At 41.1% G+C, this 16,235-nt stretch overlaps 1 protein-coding gene across 3 annotated transcripts in view; it reads left to right on the top strand.

Moving 5' to 3' along the window:
- The first annotated feature begins 6,647 nt into the window (after positions 1–6,647).
- The window catches only part of TBC1D4 (TBC1 domain family member 4), a 172,429-nt gene continuing 162,841 nt past the window's right edge, over positions 6,648–16,235 (top strand). For all 3 annotated transcript variants that reach the window (XM_014859991.3, XM_014859990.3, XM_070519952.1), the window contains exon 1: positions 6,648–7,453. In XM_014859991.3, the coding sequence (XP_014715477.3) occupies positions 6,956–7,453 (498 nt within the window). In that variant the 5' untranslated portion in view covers positions 6,648–6,955. The remainder of the gene's footprint in view (positions 7,454–16,235) is intronic.

Here is a 16,235-nt window from a genome sequence, read left to right as displayed (position 1 = left end):
TATGAGCACCAAATCTTTCAAGAAGAAATATAGATAATCAATAGATACAAAAAGATTATTATTTGCTATTCCTTTCTATTGTTTTCCCATTCTTTATTTTCCTGATTTCTAGACTTATCTGTATTACTTTCTCTTTTATTATTTCTTTGGGTTTCTCCATGACATTTTTTCTATTTCTTGTTAAATTGAATTTTTAATTCATTTATTTCCATTCATTCTTTCTTTTTCACTTTTATAAACATACTTTAATCAATACATTTACCTGTATTCCACAAGTTTTGACATAAAATTACTTTTCTTATCATTTAATCCCATATATTTAAAATTTTGTCTTACAATTTTCTTTTTTTTGCTGAGGTAGATGCACCCTGAGCTAAAATCTGTGGCAGTCTTCCTCTAGTTTGTATGTGGCTGCTGCCACAGCATGGCCACTGATGAGTGGTGTAGCTCTGCGCCTGGGAACTGAACCCAGGCCACTAAAGCAGAGTGCGCCGAACTTAACCACTAGGCCACGGGGCTGGCCCCTATAATTTTCTTCTTAATCAGGATTATTCCATACCATATCTTTTACTTTCCAGATATATAGATTTTTAAACTTATGTTTTTCATTTCTAACTTCCTTTGAATAATAATCAGAAAACATGTTCTATATGATAGCAATTCTTTGGAATTTATAGGTTTCCCGAGTGAAACCCATAGTGCATAGTCAAGTTTAGCTTCTTTCACAGGGGCTCTATAAGAATTTTGTATTCTCTATTCATTTGTACACTATGCACATATATATTTAAACATAAATCACATTATTGAAATTTACAAATTTGAGTATGTTTAGTTTTTTAATCTTATAGTATCTGAGAATGATTTGTTAAAGTCACCAACTAAAAATATTCATGTATTTACTTTTCCTGTTATTCTTTCTTTTTTCTTTTTGAGGAAGATTAGCCCTGAGCTAACATCTGCCACCAATCCTCCTCTTTTTGCTGAGGAAGACTGGCTCTGAGCTAACATCTGTGCCCATCTTCCTCTACTTTATAAGTGGGACGCCTGCCACAGCTTGGCTTGCCAAGGGGTGTCATGTCCACACCCAGGATCTGAAGCGGTGAACCTGGGCCACCGAAGCGGAACATGTACACTTAACCGCTGCACCACCGGGCCAACCCCTCCTGTCATTCTTTTAGTTGTTGTTTTATGTATTTGGGAGCAATTTATTTAGTGTATATGTGTTTAAAGTAACATCATTTTCTTAATACTTTTACCAGCAAATATTTCTTCACAACCTCTTTCATTAGCCTTAAATTCTATTTAATCTGATACTGAAACCACTATCCTGGCTTTCTTTTCATTCATATATGCCTAATATATTTTCTTGTATTTATTTATTTTCACTGCTTCTATATCCTTTTATTTTAAAAGTGATTCTGTACAGAACATATTCTTGGATCTTTAAGTCTTTACCTTTTGCTTGGTTACAGTAACTAATTAACACATTACAGTTACGATTTGGAGTTACTTTACCCATACTAGTTTAAGTTCTCTATTTATCACACTTTACTTTTGTTTCCCTTCCTTTCTTTTTTTCTTTTTATTCCCTTTCCTCTTCATTCTGGATAGATCAGTCTTCTGCTGGCTTGAACGTCGCATATTGTATATCTGGTTTTCTAGTAGTCATCCCTTATTTATTCCCTTTCTCTTTGCCTCCATCTCTCCAGTTTGGGAAAACTTTCTTTAGTATCTAGAGCAAGGGGAACTGAGTCTTAGAGCATATCTTCTAAATCTTTTGCCTTTGCCAGGTCCTTAGGTTTTGAAACCTGAAAGCCAAGAACGGGCTCTTCTGTTACCTGTGTTCTGCTGTGTCATCCTTTTCCTGGAGCAGCGGAGATGCAGTGCCCTGGCTGCCTGGGCTGGGGGACAGTTACAGGGAACAAGGAACAATAGGGGGGAAAGCCCTGTTATTATCTCAAAATGCTATTCAGTCACAAATGCTTGTGCTCTGTATGCCATCTCCAGTCAGAACTCCATCACAATTTTTGAGAGGCATTTTATTATTTTCTAGTATTTTATAATTAGTTGGTGGATATATTTAGTATGTTTACCTGAAAGTAGCTAATTAAATCATTTGGTATATCATCTCTGTGATATTAAAACTCTTCTCTTAATCATTAATTTCTTAAATTCTATTTTGCTATCTATTCAATTCAATTTACTCCTTCACTTAATATTACTAAGAACCTATTGCCTGCTTTCTGCTGGAAGAAAACATGGCACAAAACAAATAATCCCTCCTTTCAAGATGCTCTCTTTGTAGTGGGGACACAGACAAATCACCTAATAATTATAAAGAACGTGATAAGAGCTATATTAGTGGAATGTATAAAAAAAGAGAGCAGGGGCCCGCCCGGTGGCACAGCGGTTAAGTTTGCACGTTCTGCTTCGGTGGCCTGGGGTTTACTGGTTCGTATCCCGGCTGTGGACGTGGCACCGCTTGGCAAGCCATGCTGTGGGAGGCGTCCCACATATAAAGTAGAGGAAGATGGACATGGATGTTAGCTCAGGCCCAATTTTCCTCAGCAAAAAGAGGAGGATTGGTGGCAGATGTTAGCTCAGGGCTAACCTTCCTCAAAAAGAAAAAAAAAAAAAAAGCAAAGAAGAGAGGGCCGCTAACCCTGACTGCGGAAGTAAGAAATATCTTCACAGAAGATACAACTTCTGGGGTCGGCCTCGTGGCCGAGTGGTTAAGTTCGCGCGCTCCGCTGTAGCGGCCCAGGCTTTCACTGGTTCAGATCCTGGGCGCGGACATGGCACGGCTCGTCAGGCCACGTTGAGGTGGCATCCCACATGCCACAACTAGAAAGACCTACAACTAAGATATACAACTATGTACCAGGGAGGATTTGGGGAGATAAAGCAGGCAAAAAAAAAAAAAAAAGATTGGCAACAGTTGTTAGCTCAGGTGCCAATCTTTAAGGAAAAAAAGAAGATATGACTTCTGAGTTGGTTCTTGACCAGTGAATGAGTATTCAAGTAGTTAAGGATGGGGGAAATTCAAATTGTGGGGTGGAAGGAAGCAAGAGCAATCAGGGAGAGGAAGAAGCCTATGAAGCTCAAAAAGACATGAGCTTGTCATACATTTGGAAATGAAGAGATTGTCTGGATGTGGGAGGGGAGGGAGGAGCGGAAAATGTAAGACTAGAAAGATTTGTGCTTGGAACTTTAGGAAATGTATCTTCATTTAGGGATTTTTAAGCAAGGAAGAAAAGTAGATATTGAGGAGAGGGCACAACATGGAAGAGAGAGAGACACAGAGAGAGATGCAAGAAGAGAGAGAAAGAGAGACAGCACACTTGTGCTTGGAAGCAAGGACACAAGCGAAGAGATTGTAACAACTCTCCCATCTGGTCTCATTACACCAGCTCAGGTCGTTATATTTCTCATGTAATATAAATTTTTTAAATAGGATTTTCTTTTTAAAGATTTTAAAATTTTTCCTTTTTCTCCCAAAGCCCACTCCCCCACCCTGTACACAGTTGTGCATTTTTAGTTGTGAGTCCTTCTAGTTGTGGCATGTGGGAAGCCGCCTCAGCGTGGCCTGATGAACAGTGCCATGTCCGTGCCCAGGATTTGAACCAGCGAAATCCTGGGCCGCCAGAGGGGAGCGCGCAAACTTAATCATGGGGCTGGCCTCTTTAACTAGGAATTGACTGGATGTTACAACTTGTAATTAATGCTGACACCATTAATGTAGATTGAGATATTAGAGGAGCACTTTTTTTCTTTTAAATATAAGTATTCACTTTTGGATATCATAGGTAGAGGTGTCTACAAGTCTATTCAGAAGGTATTTCTTACAGATTGTTGAAATGCTTTTCATGAGCATATTCTTTTTTGGGCAGGGTGGGGTTGAGAGTGGAAGGGTTGGGGGCCAGAGGTTGATTTATTGGCCCATCATTTAGTAAACATCATAGACCTGCCAATTCTACCAAATGTTTTAAGGTTGTATGTTGTCCTTTTACCTTTTTCTAAATTCAAATGATCAAATATATAATTGAACACTTTTTATGTGCATGCAATTCTCTAAGGTTCTGCAGATGATACAATGGTGAGAAGAAACTAATAGCATAGTTTACCACCTAGTTCATGCATGTAATAAGTCAAATGTATAAATGATTATAAAACAAGTTATATAAGACACAATATATACTATAGTATAATAATTTTGTTGGACAGAATAGGATAGATTAACAATAAGGTAGTGAACAACTCCACAATCTCAGTGGCTTAACAGAAGAAAAGTTTATTTCTCACTCAAAAGAAGTGAGCTGTGTGCCTGGGAGATTCTCCAGGATGGCTGTCCTCTGTGTGTTGGCTCAGCATTCTGGGCTGCTTTGATCACCAGGAACCTGCATGTGGACATCTTGTTTCCCTGATCACTGCTGGAGGGGAAGATCCGGCTGGAGAGCAAGAGTGGGCTGGAGCGGCAACTACTGGTGATGAAATGCTTCTACTCAAGATGTGACCCAAGTCACTTCTGCTCTCATTTCACTGTCAAAACAAGTCTTGTGACCACGCCTAACTTTCAGAGAGCAGGGAAGAGCTATCTTCCCATGTATCAGGCTGCAGAGAGGATCAGATAGTTGGCAAACAGTGATGATGCTCATTAATGCATAGTCAGAGAAACATCACAAAAAAGTTACAAAGAAAGGGCTAAGGACATTCCAGAGCAGGAGGCGATCACTCTTAGGATGTCATGTAATAAAAGACGATTCTGTTTTTCCATCAATGTGAAAGTTGTTTCTTGCTTTAACTTTCTTTTACCAGTAGGAAATGGCCTGCTGGGGCTCCAAATTCAATACTAGGTCCCGAGCTGTTGATTTGGTAGAACCCACAAGACTTCCACTTCCTAGGAAAATGGGATCTGATAACAGTTTCTGGTAAGGTTCTAGAAAGTTTCAGTCTACATTCCGAGAACTTTTCACTGTTTCTTTTTTTTTTCAAGATTGGCACTGAGCTAACATCTGTTGCCCATCTTCCTTTTTTTTCCTTCTTCTTCTCCCGGAAACGCCCCAGAACATAGTTGTAGGACCTTCTGGTTCTCCTACGTGGGACGCAGCCTCAGCATGGCCTGACAGCGGGGCTAGGTCCGCGCCCAGGATCCCGCCAAGAAGCGAGCAAACTTAACCACTCAGCCACGGGCGGGCCCCTTCACTGCTTCTTGAAGACATCGGTCTGTTTTGCACAAAGGTATGGTGGCGTGGTTAAACCAAATGACTAAACCTAAGAAATTAATAATGTCTCCATCTTGGAGCTTAGATGTTTATTTACAAGAGAGGCATAACGGTGCACCCAGAAATTCAGCATAGGAATTATAACAGCAGTTGATCATAGGGGTCTTACGTAAATAGCATTAAAAAAAAAGTCCCAGGGCCTTATAGAAAGGGGGAATACCATTAAACTAAAAACAATGAGAAACCCGTGTTTTCGTCTTCCTGTAGGCACTCTGGAGAAAGTTGGGAACTTTCAGTGTCTTTCCCGTTTATTTTGTTTACTTCTTATCTAATTTTTACTTATAAATTCTTAATTATAATTCAATAAGAGTAAAAAGAGAGGACAGTCCAATTTGCTAAAATGGAAAACAATTATTTCTCTAGTTCTCTGTTTTAAAATTAGAACAATCAGATTATCCCTATAACGTTTTTGAGTTCCTTGGAAATATGCATTACTATGTATAAAAGAGTGAGAAATCTCTATACTAGCTCTAAACTGAGTGGATATAATAAACAAAATGCAATTTCTTCATATTTTCAGAAGTTGGCTGCTTTAAGAGCTAGGAAGATTTATGTTTGTCATACAATGTTATATTTTAAAGTGAAATTGGAATTAAAAAGGTTTTATTTTAATGTTTTGACTTAAAACAAGTATTTTTTGAGGTTATAAGGAAAGAAGATTCAGAAATTATTTTGCAGCCTTTAGAGGAAATGGAAACCAAGCAAACAGTATTAATAAAAAAAAATCCCGGAGCTCCATTAAGAGCGGTCCCCTCTCCAGAGGGCAGCAGAGACGCCTAGAAGGGGACCGCGATCTTGGGGACCCGAGAGAGGCCGAGTTGCTTCGGGCAGTGCCCGCGCCTGGCGCAGGACTGCTGCCCCAGGGGCGGGTTGGGACAGCGGCCGGAGGAAGAGGCGGAGAGGCGACTTCACAGATACGCTTTTATAGGCGACGCTCTCCGCCCGCCGGACGGAAGGCGGGGTAGCAGCCGGATTAAAGCTGCAGCCTGGAAGGAAGGAAGGAGCGAGGGAGGGACGGGAACACTTGGAGGAGGAGCAGCGGGCTGGGCTGCGGCGCCGGGAGGAGCAGCGGCCCCCGCGAGGCCACGTTTTGTTTTTATTTTCCATCGGAATAGTTCCCGCGGGCCCTTCCCAAGGACTGACCGCGCCGAAGCCCGGCGGTCCCGACCTTCCAGGTGACAGCCGGTCACCCTGGTAGGAGTCAGCTCCGCCCCAAGTCCCCCCTCCCGCCCACAGACCTATTCCCCGCCCCGCCTCCGGGTCCTGCCCCGGGCGAGCGCGGCGGCCGCAGCGGTTCTGCGGCGGCGGCGGCGGTGGTGGCGCGGAGCCCTGGGCGCCGTCCTCTGCGCGCGCGGAGCCGCGGCGGAGGAAGGGGGAAGTTCAGCCCCTCGGCGCGCGCCCAAGAAAGGAGGATGCCGATGTAACCCGCCCTCTCCTGCTATTCGGCTGCCGGGCGCTCCCTGGGTGCCCGCCGCCGGAGCCTCCGAGCCCGCCCGGGGAAGTGCCGCATGGGGCTGGGCCGCTGAAGCGCCGAGTGCAGGGGCGCGCTGCGCCGAGGTGGGCGCAGGGGCCGGGGGTGGCAGTTGGCACAGTTTCGGCGGCGCCTTCAGCGCGGGAGTTGGGGGCGCGGCGCGCCTGCCCCGCCGCCGCGGTGCCTTCGGGAGACGCGAGTTATGGAGCCCCCCAGCTGCATTCAGGATGAGCCGTTCCCGCACCCCCTAGAGCCCGAGCCGGGCGCCCCTGCGCAGCCGGGTCCCGGGAAGCCGGGCGAAAAGCGGTTCCGACTGTGGTACGTGGGAGGGTCGTGCCTGGACCGCAGGACCACGCTGCCCATGCTGCCCTGGCTCATGGCCGAGATCCGCCGGCGCAGCCAGAAGCCCGAGGCGGGCGGCTGCGGGGCGCCGGCGGCCCGCGAGGTGCTCCTGGTGCTCAGCGCGCCGCTCCTGCGCTGCGTCCCCGCGCCAGGCGCCGGGGCTGCGGGGGGCGTCGGCCCCGCGGCCGCGCAGCCCAACCCGGCCGTCTTCATCTTCGAGCACAAGGCGCAGCACATCTCGCGCTTCATCCACAACAGCCACGACCTCACCTACTTTGCCTACCTGATCAAGGCGCAACCCGATGACCCCGAGTCGCAGATGGCCTGTCACGTTTTCCGCGCCACCGACCCCAATCAGGCAAGACGGCGGCTCGGAGGCGCGGGGGAGGGTCCAGCGCACCCGGGAGGAGTAGCAGGGTCGGAGGCGCTGGGACATCACGTTGAGGACCGACTGTGGTCCGGCTGCTGGCGCGCGCCCTCCACGTGGCGCGCGTGAGCGCCCACTCCCCTGGCTGCTTTGACCCGGAGTCGGGGAGCGAGCCTTCGGGGGCGGGCAGGGTGGAGGGAGCGCACGACCCGCGGGAGCAGGGGAGAGAGAGGTGGGGCGGAGAGCGGTCCAGCGACTGTGGAGAGGGCGCGTCCTAGGAAGATCGCTTGTCCCGGAGGATCGCGGTGTCGGGGGTGTGACTAGAGATGGCATGCGTGGCCTTGTCCGCGTGTGTGTGCATGTGTGTGAGAGGGGACGCGGGAGAGGGTTGGGTTCTTAGAGGCCCCGAACTCACTCTCGGTCTTGGTTAGGTCCTGCACATTTGGACGGTCGCGTCCTAGTCACAGCAGCTTCTGAAGGTCTCGGGTCTGGGAGGCTGTTTCTGAGCGGGGCTTAGGAAGAAGTTCATAGACCTTGTCAGATTACCAGCAAAGTACGAATCTGCGTTTAGATGTTGAGTGGAAAGAAATTTTTTTTTTTTTTTTTTACAACACTAATTGGAGACAGAATCCATACCTACTTAGGTGATTTAAAACTAAGGGTCATAGAAGAGGTCAAAATCTGTTTTCTAATGTCATTTCTCCAGAGTTTACTGAATCGAGGTGTCTGTTACCAAACAGAGCATTTTCACTTCCTTAAAACGCAGACGCAGTCCTTTATCTAACGGCGAGAGGAATCCAAACAAAACTTTACCTCAGTGATTGTGTCTTTGAAAACAAAATTGTCTTTAAAAGAAAAATGTGTAAAAGATGTTTACCATATCGAAAGACCCCAAAATGCTATACTAAAAATAATTACTTAATGTTTGCAAAGTACTTTAGATTCTTTGGAAAAGTGTTATCGAAATATAAATAAATAAAGTCTCAGTTGCCCCATGTGGTTGTTCCTTTTGGTAGCTGGGAAATTAGTATTCAGATGAGAAAAACACCCTATATTAAATAAAGCTTTAATTTGTTTCTTAATTTATTATTCTAGTATGGGGTAATTGAACATTTCTGCTTGTCCAATAGTTTCTCACAAAGGGCCTGTAGCTGAATTGAAGAGAATAAAAGCTCATTGTCTTAGATTTCGTCAGTTACTTTGTAAACTAGTTTAATGTCCTAACACTCAGAACTCCCACTGTGAAGAGAGCCATTTGATGTGACCACTGTTACACTGTGGTAAAATACTTTATTGCAGATTATCTCAAGATCCTAATCATGTTTAAAATGAATTTCATTTTATGCTTATTTGTTCAAAACTTTATTTTTAGCTTTCACCTATGTTGAAATTGGAGTGCAACATGCTCTTTATTTCTAGAAGTCATCACCATCTTTATTAAGATTTTTTTGGTGCTGTCAGTAAGAAGGAAGAAATTGCATTTTCCCAGGACTTTAGGGAACGTTTCATGATTCTTGGTGTTTTATGTCAAAGTTATTTTCTTTAGATCTGGTACATGACACATCATTGCTAATTTCATTGATGGTCAGAGTTTGTTTATGGGTTACAGCACCTTGAATTCTTAACAGCGGCTGTTGATTCATTGGTAGGTCAACTAAAAACATCCCCTTGTGTTTACCTTCATTTTGTATTTAGGTGTTAGAGGCTGAATGTGCTATTACTTTACAAATGATACCAGGCTTAGGCTCATTTCCTGCTTTTGGTCCTGTAGGAGCAGTGGAAGTCATATGGCTTTTTGGTGGAAGGAAAAAAACCCCTGACTTTTCCTGCTTATTGCCATTTCCCAGTTGAATCTTTGGTCCAAAGATATGTATTCCTGTTTTCCTCAAACCTAGAGAATCGCTGGCAGAGGATTGTTAATTTGAAAGGCCACATGTTGTCTGCCTAAGGAGTACCTCCAGCCAGAAATCAGGGGTTATAAACTCAAGTGCCTGGGAAGAGGGTTGAGTGAGGACCTTGGAGGACTGGTTGGTGGGTGTCCTTTCTCAAGATGGTACTCAGCTCCAGTTGGAAACTGCATTAATAGAATACAAGTCTAGTGTTGCTGGAGCTTCTGATGTCCTGAGAGAAGGTGGAAATCTGGATTTTTCTTTGCGTCCACATTTTAAAGTATTAGCAAATACTTGAAACAGTTAAGTTCCTACCTGGGCCAAACAAAACACATCTCAGGGTTGGCTTCGGAGATCTAAGGGCTGTGACTTTGGATCTTAGGCATAAATATTGTTGAGTGGAGAAGTGCAGTCATCAGACACTGTGTGCTGTTTGTCACGTTTCCTTCTGAGCATCTGAATTCGCTCAATATGGCTCTCATAGTAGGGGGAGTTAGGACCATTTTGGGGAAGAATTTTTAAGTAAAACTCCCAGAAGTGATGATCCTGCAGTTGAACTTGTTAAAGGGATGAATTCGTCACATTATTACCGTCTAGCAGTGTCCATTAGGTAGAATAGAGCTCTGGATGGTTCTGGGCACCTTTGAAATAGGAAGGAAAAAGACCTGCTGTTTGCTTTGCCCCTGAGTTCTACATTTGAAGTGGAGAATTATTTAGTTGGATTTTAAAATTGTTGTCGAGAGTCTACTAGGTGTTTTCCACAGTCACTGAACGAAGTATGGAAGGTAGCCTAGAGCAGGAGGCCTGCAGACATCCCCAAACAAACTGGCCTCTGGTTTGTCTCTCATGCCTACCCCTTTTCTGAAATAGGCCTGTCTGTAGGATGGCCATATAATTTATTGTTTAATCTAGGACAATTTTTATTGTGAAAAGGGGCACTGCCAATAATTAGACAAGCATAACAAGTATAAACCTGGACAGTTTAGGGCAAACCGGGACATAGGTGACCATAGCTAAATGGTCAAGTTTGTGTTTATGCCAAGCCACTGAGATGGAGGTTTGTGGTTTCTATATATACAGTGATAATATTTTGCAGAATATCTATTCACACATCTTTTCGGGTGGATCTACATGTGACCTCAGAGATATGAGTGTTGTGCTGGTAGCTTTGCTCTGTTGTGGGGGGTTGCCATGGTGATGTGCCTTCTGACTCCACACCTGCCTGGTGGGTCAGAGTCAACTTTTAAGGATGTGTGTCTGGAGGAGCAAGCACCTAGCCAGAAGGGCTAATGAAGAGCTGTTTCTCCCAGATGCAAAGAAAGGTGAGTTTGGGAGCAAACAAACCAGTTCCAGATCAAATATATGCCAATGTAGATTGGTTCCCATTTACTCAAGCCTGTGTAGTCTTGCATAGAAGGAATGTCAGCTTTGGCACATTTCAGCCAAACTTGGATATTTGAACTAGTAAAAGTGCTTAACTCTACATACGATACTTTAAAAAATCCCAGCGGTGTAAGTTGAGTTAAAACTTCATGTTAAAAATCCCGCTGGCATAAATATCTGATTCTTTACCTAAGATCTAGGGTAGGTCACTAATATTCTTTAAATGTTTATCTTTACTTTCAGAAAGAGGCTGTGTGGCATTATCTCAATTTCCCTATTAAAAAGCAGAAATTGTTTTATGTTCTTATATTTTACAATATTAAAAAAGCAATAGTTAGTGTTTATAAATATTGTTAGATTAAAGATGATAATTAATATTTGCATGAGACTCAACAACATGAAAATTATATTTCGTAATTATAGAATGAGCCATCATTTAAAAGACAAAAAACGTGATTGCTATAATTTTCATTGATTTTGTTTCTGTATATATTTCTTGAAACTCGCAAGAATGTGTTTTCAGAGATTTTACAAACTGTGTTCTTAAAATTAAAAATGAACTTGATACCGTTTTTTTCCAATTCTAAGTTCTCTAAATCTGTAGGTTTTTTGTTCCTCTTAAAATATTTAGTATTTTTTGAGCTTTATTCAGGTAGGCAATTTTCAACTTAATTTTTGTTGATATATCTCAAGAGGGTCATTTCTCAGTTCTTCCGCGTAGTTCATGGTCAGTGGCTTTGGGAGTGTACTAGTCAGGAAATCAGAGAAATAGAAATCTGGAAGTTTTCCCATTTCTCTCTCTGCTTTCTGCATAGTTTGTGCTATTCTGGATGAGTAGGTCTTTCTCTCTTCATGCTTGCTGTGGTCACGTTTTTGTTCTCTCCCCTTCTCCTGATCTGAGGTGGAGGCTAATTTGCCCTGGCTCCGTGGTAGAATCTTGACTGCAGAATCTGGGGGAAGGTAAAAATGTGTGCCCAGAGCCCCCCAGTTGTGAGGAAATATTATAATGAAGATTGAGGCTGTTTATTATCAGAGCTTGTTTATCACAAGCCAGAGGTTCAAGAACTTGAGTGTGTGTCAGAATCACAGGAGAGCTTGTTAAAACAGACTAATCTACCCTCTTCCACCCTTAGTTTCTGATGCTAACAAGTTCCCTGATGATGCTCAGACTACTGGCCTGGGGACCACAGCTTGAGAACTACTGCCCTCGATGATTTTGTTCATTTGATTGGTTATATGACCACTTCTGTTCCCTTAGTTGTTTTTGCAGTTGTTCTCATACTTGAAAGTTCAAGGTGAGTATGAGGAGGAATATCTGACTACAGTAGATTTTTAAGAAACTCTTCATTTTCTAGCTTAACAGCTGTGTGTATCTTCTTCCCTATGTAGACATTATTCTGCTAGGCATCATAAGGCTATCCATATGTTGAATGAAAACTTTACCTTTCAAGCAAAAGTTTTAAGTTCTGCAGATGAAATAAATGACTTTTTAGGAATATATTCTAATTTTAAATTATGATAAGTTTTTGCAAACATTAAAGCTTTATTTGCATCCAGAGAAATAACAGCATTCAGCATGTTTGATATACTAGCTATTAAGAAAACCAGACAAAAATAAATAGAGAGTTGACAATTTGGTGAATAAGATGACAGCCAGTCTGAATAATTAATCCGAACAATTCTGTTAACTTTTTTTTAAATCTCAGGGCCTTTGTTTGTTTTTTGAAGTCCTCTAGATGGTTGTTGAAGAGTCCCATTTCCTTTGGGCTATGTTGGCATGTCTGAACCAAGTCAACATGCAGTCACTTAGATGTAGCCCCTTGTAAAATGAGGTAACAGATCAATTATAATTTAATTTAGTAGAATATACAGGAAAAGGATTTTGCTTTGATTATAGTCTACATAAAATATTAACACAAATTTAATAACTCATTGTGAGGCATCAACTAAGGATGTTATTGACTTGTTTCTTTAAGGTTATAATGATACTGTACACCATAGTTTGTCTGTCTGAGTAACTTTTTAAATGCATTTCCTTAAAAGCTAGTACTTATTGAGCTCTTGCTGGTGATGGCACTGCCTGTAGTGCTTTTATTAGGAATCACATTTTATCTTCACAATAACTGTGTGAACTATGTACCAGCATCCCCCTCATTTTATAGATGGGAAAACTGAGATAGGTTAAATTATTTCCCTAAGGACACAAGGCCTATAATAAAGAAGCAGATTCCAGGGGCCAGCCCTGTGGCCGAGTGGTTAAGTTCTTGCTCTCTGCTTCAGTGGTCCAGGGTTTTGCCGGTTTGAATCCTCGGCGCGGACATGGCACCACTCATCAGGCCATGCTGAGGTGGCATCCCACATGCCACAACTAGAAGGACCCACAACTAAAATATACAACTATGTACTGGGGGGATTTGGAGAGAAAAAGCAGAAAAAAAAAAAAGAAAAAGAAGCAGATTCCAGTCCAGGCAGACGGATTCTAAACCTGCTACTCTACAATGCAATTGTTGAAAAATTAGTTTTTAATTGTTAGTGTTATAAACTTTTATGCTATCACTTTTTCCCACTGTTTTTTTTAATACAGTAGGTTTATTTTAGTTTGTTTTTCAACCTTATTCAGGTATAATTAACACATCAAAATTGTATATATTTAAGGGTATGATGTCATGTTTTGATATACCTATCAAATGAAAGGATTACCATAATCAAGCTGATTAAAAGACATATCCATCACCTCACATGGTTATTGTTTTTTGTGCATGGTGAGAAAACTTAAGATATACTCTTTTAGCACACTTCAAATATATAGTATAGTATTATTAACTATAGTCACCATGCTGTTTCTACATTAGATCTTCAGAATTTATTGATCCTGCATAACTGAAAGTTGGTAAGCTTTGACCAACATCTCCCCATTTCTCCCATCCCCCAGCCCCTGGCAAGCACCAAATGCATAAATCGACCGTCTGCATTGAGGAGTTTGACTCTTTTAGAGTCCATATATAAGTGAGGTCATGCAGTATTTGTCTACTTTTCCCCAGTTTTATATTAACAATCTCCACAGTTAAATATGCTTATTAATTTGTAAAATGGTGAATTAATGCTGAATGCATGATTTGATATAGTTATGCCAGTATGTACTTTTGTTTTTATGGGAAATAAAAAGTCTATATGATTCATCAGGCTGGTGAAGCTGACCTCTGGTGTATCTTTTTCGTACTGTCCTTAGGAATGGCCAGGAAGTAAACTATGAGAATTTATTTGTAATTTTATAACTACTTTAGTTTAGAATGAAAACTCTTTAGGATATGTATTTAAGAACAGGTACAATCATACATTTGAATATATTTTATAGAATCATAAAGTATATAAGTATTATAAAGTTTTAAAAAATATAATGTATAAAATGTTAAACTGTATTTATTATAATATAAAAGTGTATAATTATGTGGTATTAAGTATAAAATTATAAAGTATAAAAATAATGCATCTTATCTTCATTATAAAACATATACAATAAAGCAAGAAACATTGGCACCAAGTCAAGCCATCTTAATTGCCTTGGGTTAGAGAGAAAAGAATATGTAAATTTTAAGATTAGATAAAGCCCAGTGACCTGATGTATGAAGTATGGTTTTGCAGGAGTTCAAATAGAGAACAGCAGTTCAAAAAAGAAAAAAAGAAACACAGGGTTCATAGTAACAGCTACATGCTGAGTCTGTGCTGTAGCATCGGTGCCATAGTCATATTGTTTTAGAAAGTAGCATCTTTCATCACATTGAATTTAAGTTGTTAGTCTAAATGTAACTGGCTTTATACTTGTGTTTGTGGGTATTTTGTAAATTGGTTTTGGTTTCAGCATTGTTTAAAAGCTAGGGCTACAAGCATATGAAGCTTATATCTAGGTTTTTGTGAACATATTTAGACAAAGTAACAGTAAAATAATTATATTAACATTTTAACTTAACTTTAAAAGGATTCTGAACCACCATAAGTTTGGAAAACTTTGGGTTTAAACTTTCAGATGTTATTTAATATGTCCCTGATAATCTATGATCATATGACAGAAAGGGAAAAAATATAGGATTAAAATTTTAGTTGGTTTAATTTCAGACCATCTTGACACAGGTTTCTGCAGTCCCTCCAAAAGGATATGGGACTTATTATTTTGTAGGTTACTGATCTCTTCCAAGTTTCATTTCTCGTAAGAGGTTGGGTTGGAAAGAGGATCTCGAAGTAATGGTATCTTCCTGGCTAAATATAGAAGCCTAAATTTGCTGCTTCAGCTCTTTTATGTTGTGGATGCCCTTAACCCGTTGGATAGTCTTCACTTTGGAACTGAAATCATTCATTCAGCAAATTTTACGTGAATTTGTAAAATTCTCGGAGTTAGAACCATGGAGCTTTATACAATCAATATTATATAACCTGAGAGTAGTTTATCACTAATTTCAGATCTAAGTCAAACAGTGCTTCCGGTTGAGCACATCAAGTAGTCTTTTGTATCTCACAATTGTATCTTCTTTTTATATGTCATAATTGTGTCTTCATATGCGTTTTCTCTAATAGGTTACATAATCTGGACAAATACGTTTATGGCTTAGGGCTTTTACAAACCACTAAGCAAATCTGTTTTCAGGCCCTAAATGGCTCCCAGCTTATTCAATTCACCTCTTGCCCTGGTTTCAGCCGCTTAATTCTTGTTACCTGGGCAGCCAGAGAGACTTTTCTGAATTTACCTGAAATTAAACTGATGTCCTTCTTGCTTGCTTCTCCAAATATTTCTTCCCCTCAGATGTCCAGTAGCATGCTCTTTATGCTTGTTGGGATACCTCATTACTCTGTGTTGGGCCGCCCTGATCCTGTTGCTCACTTTGAAGACCACCCAAAGCCAATTGCCTAACTCTTTAAATATTGTGCACTATCTGCTTGATTGAATATCTTTCCAGTTGTAGAAGTTGATCTTCCGTTTTCTGAGAAATGATCTGGTATCTCATCCTTGCACTTTCCTGTTGGCTCCTTCTAAGGCTGTTAACCCTTGTGTACTGATTTTATTTTAGTTTTTATATGGAATTTTGCAAAGGCCTGTTAGCATGAACATAGTCTAGTGGTGGTAGTGGGCACGACTCCTCTATATTCATCCACAATTCTTTTATCTAATTTGAAGCAGGTTCAAAAGGCAGATCTCTGCCCACTTTCTAACAGCAATATTAAAGAAATATCAGAACAGGTGGTACTATATTCTATTTCTTGACACCCCTTTATATTTTAACCTCCTTCATTGATGTTAAATGTTTTCCATTGGTCAAATTATTCTCTTATAATAATCAACAGCATTTGATAAATTTGTTTATTTTATGTTCATGTAAATAAAATGTGTTAGTCATAGCAATAGAGACTATTAATTAATAGCTAATATGCCATTAGGGATCTGGAATTTAATTGGTGTTAAACATTTCTTTCTATTGGAAGTTAGGTTGGAGACATATTTGGAATTGAAT

Source organism: Equus asinus, chromosome 11, assembly GCF_041296235.1.
Source record: "Equus asinus isolate D_3611 breed Donkey chromosome 11, EquAss-T2T_v2, whole genome shotgun sequence".
Classification (NCBI taxonomy): domain Eukaryota; kingdom Metazoa; phylum Chordata; class Mammalia; order Perissodactyla; family Equidae; genus Equus; species Equus asinus.
The sequence above is the reverse complement of the archived record's forward strand: the minus strand, read 5'-3'. Positions and strand labels throughout refer to the sequence as shown.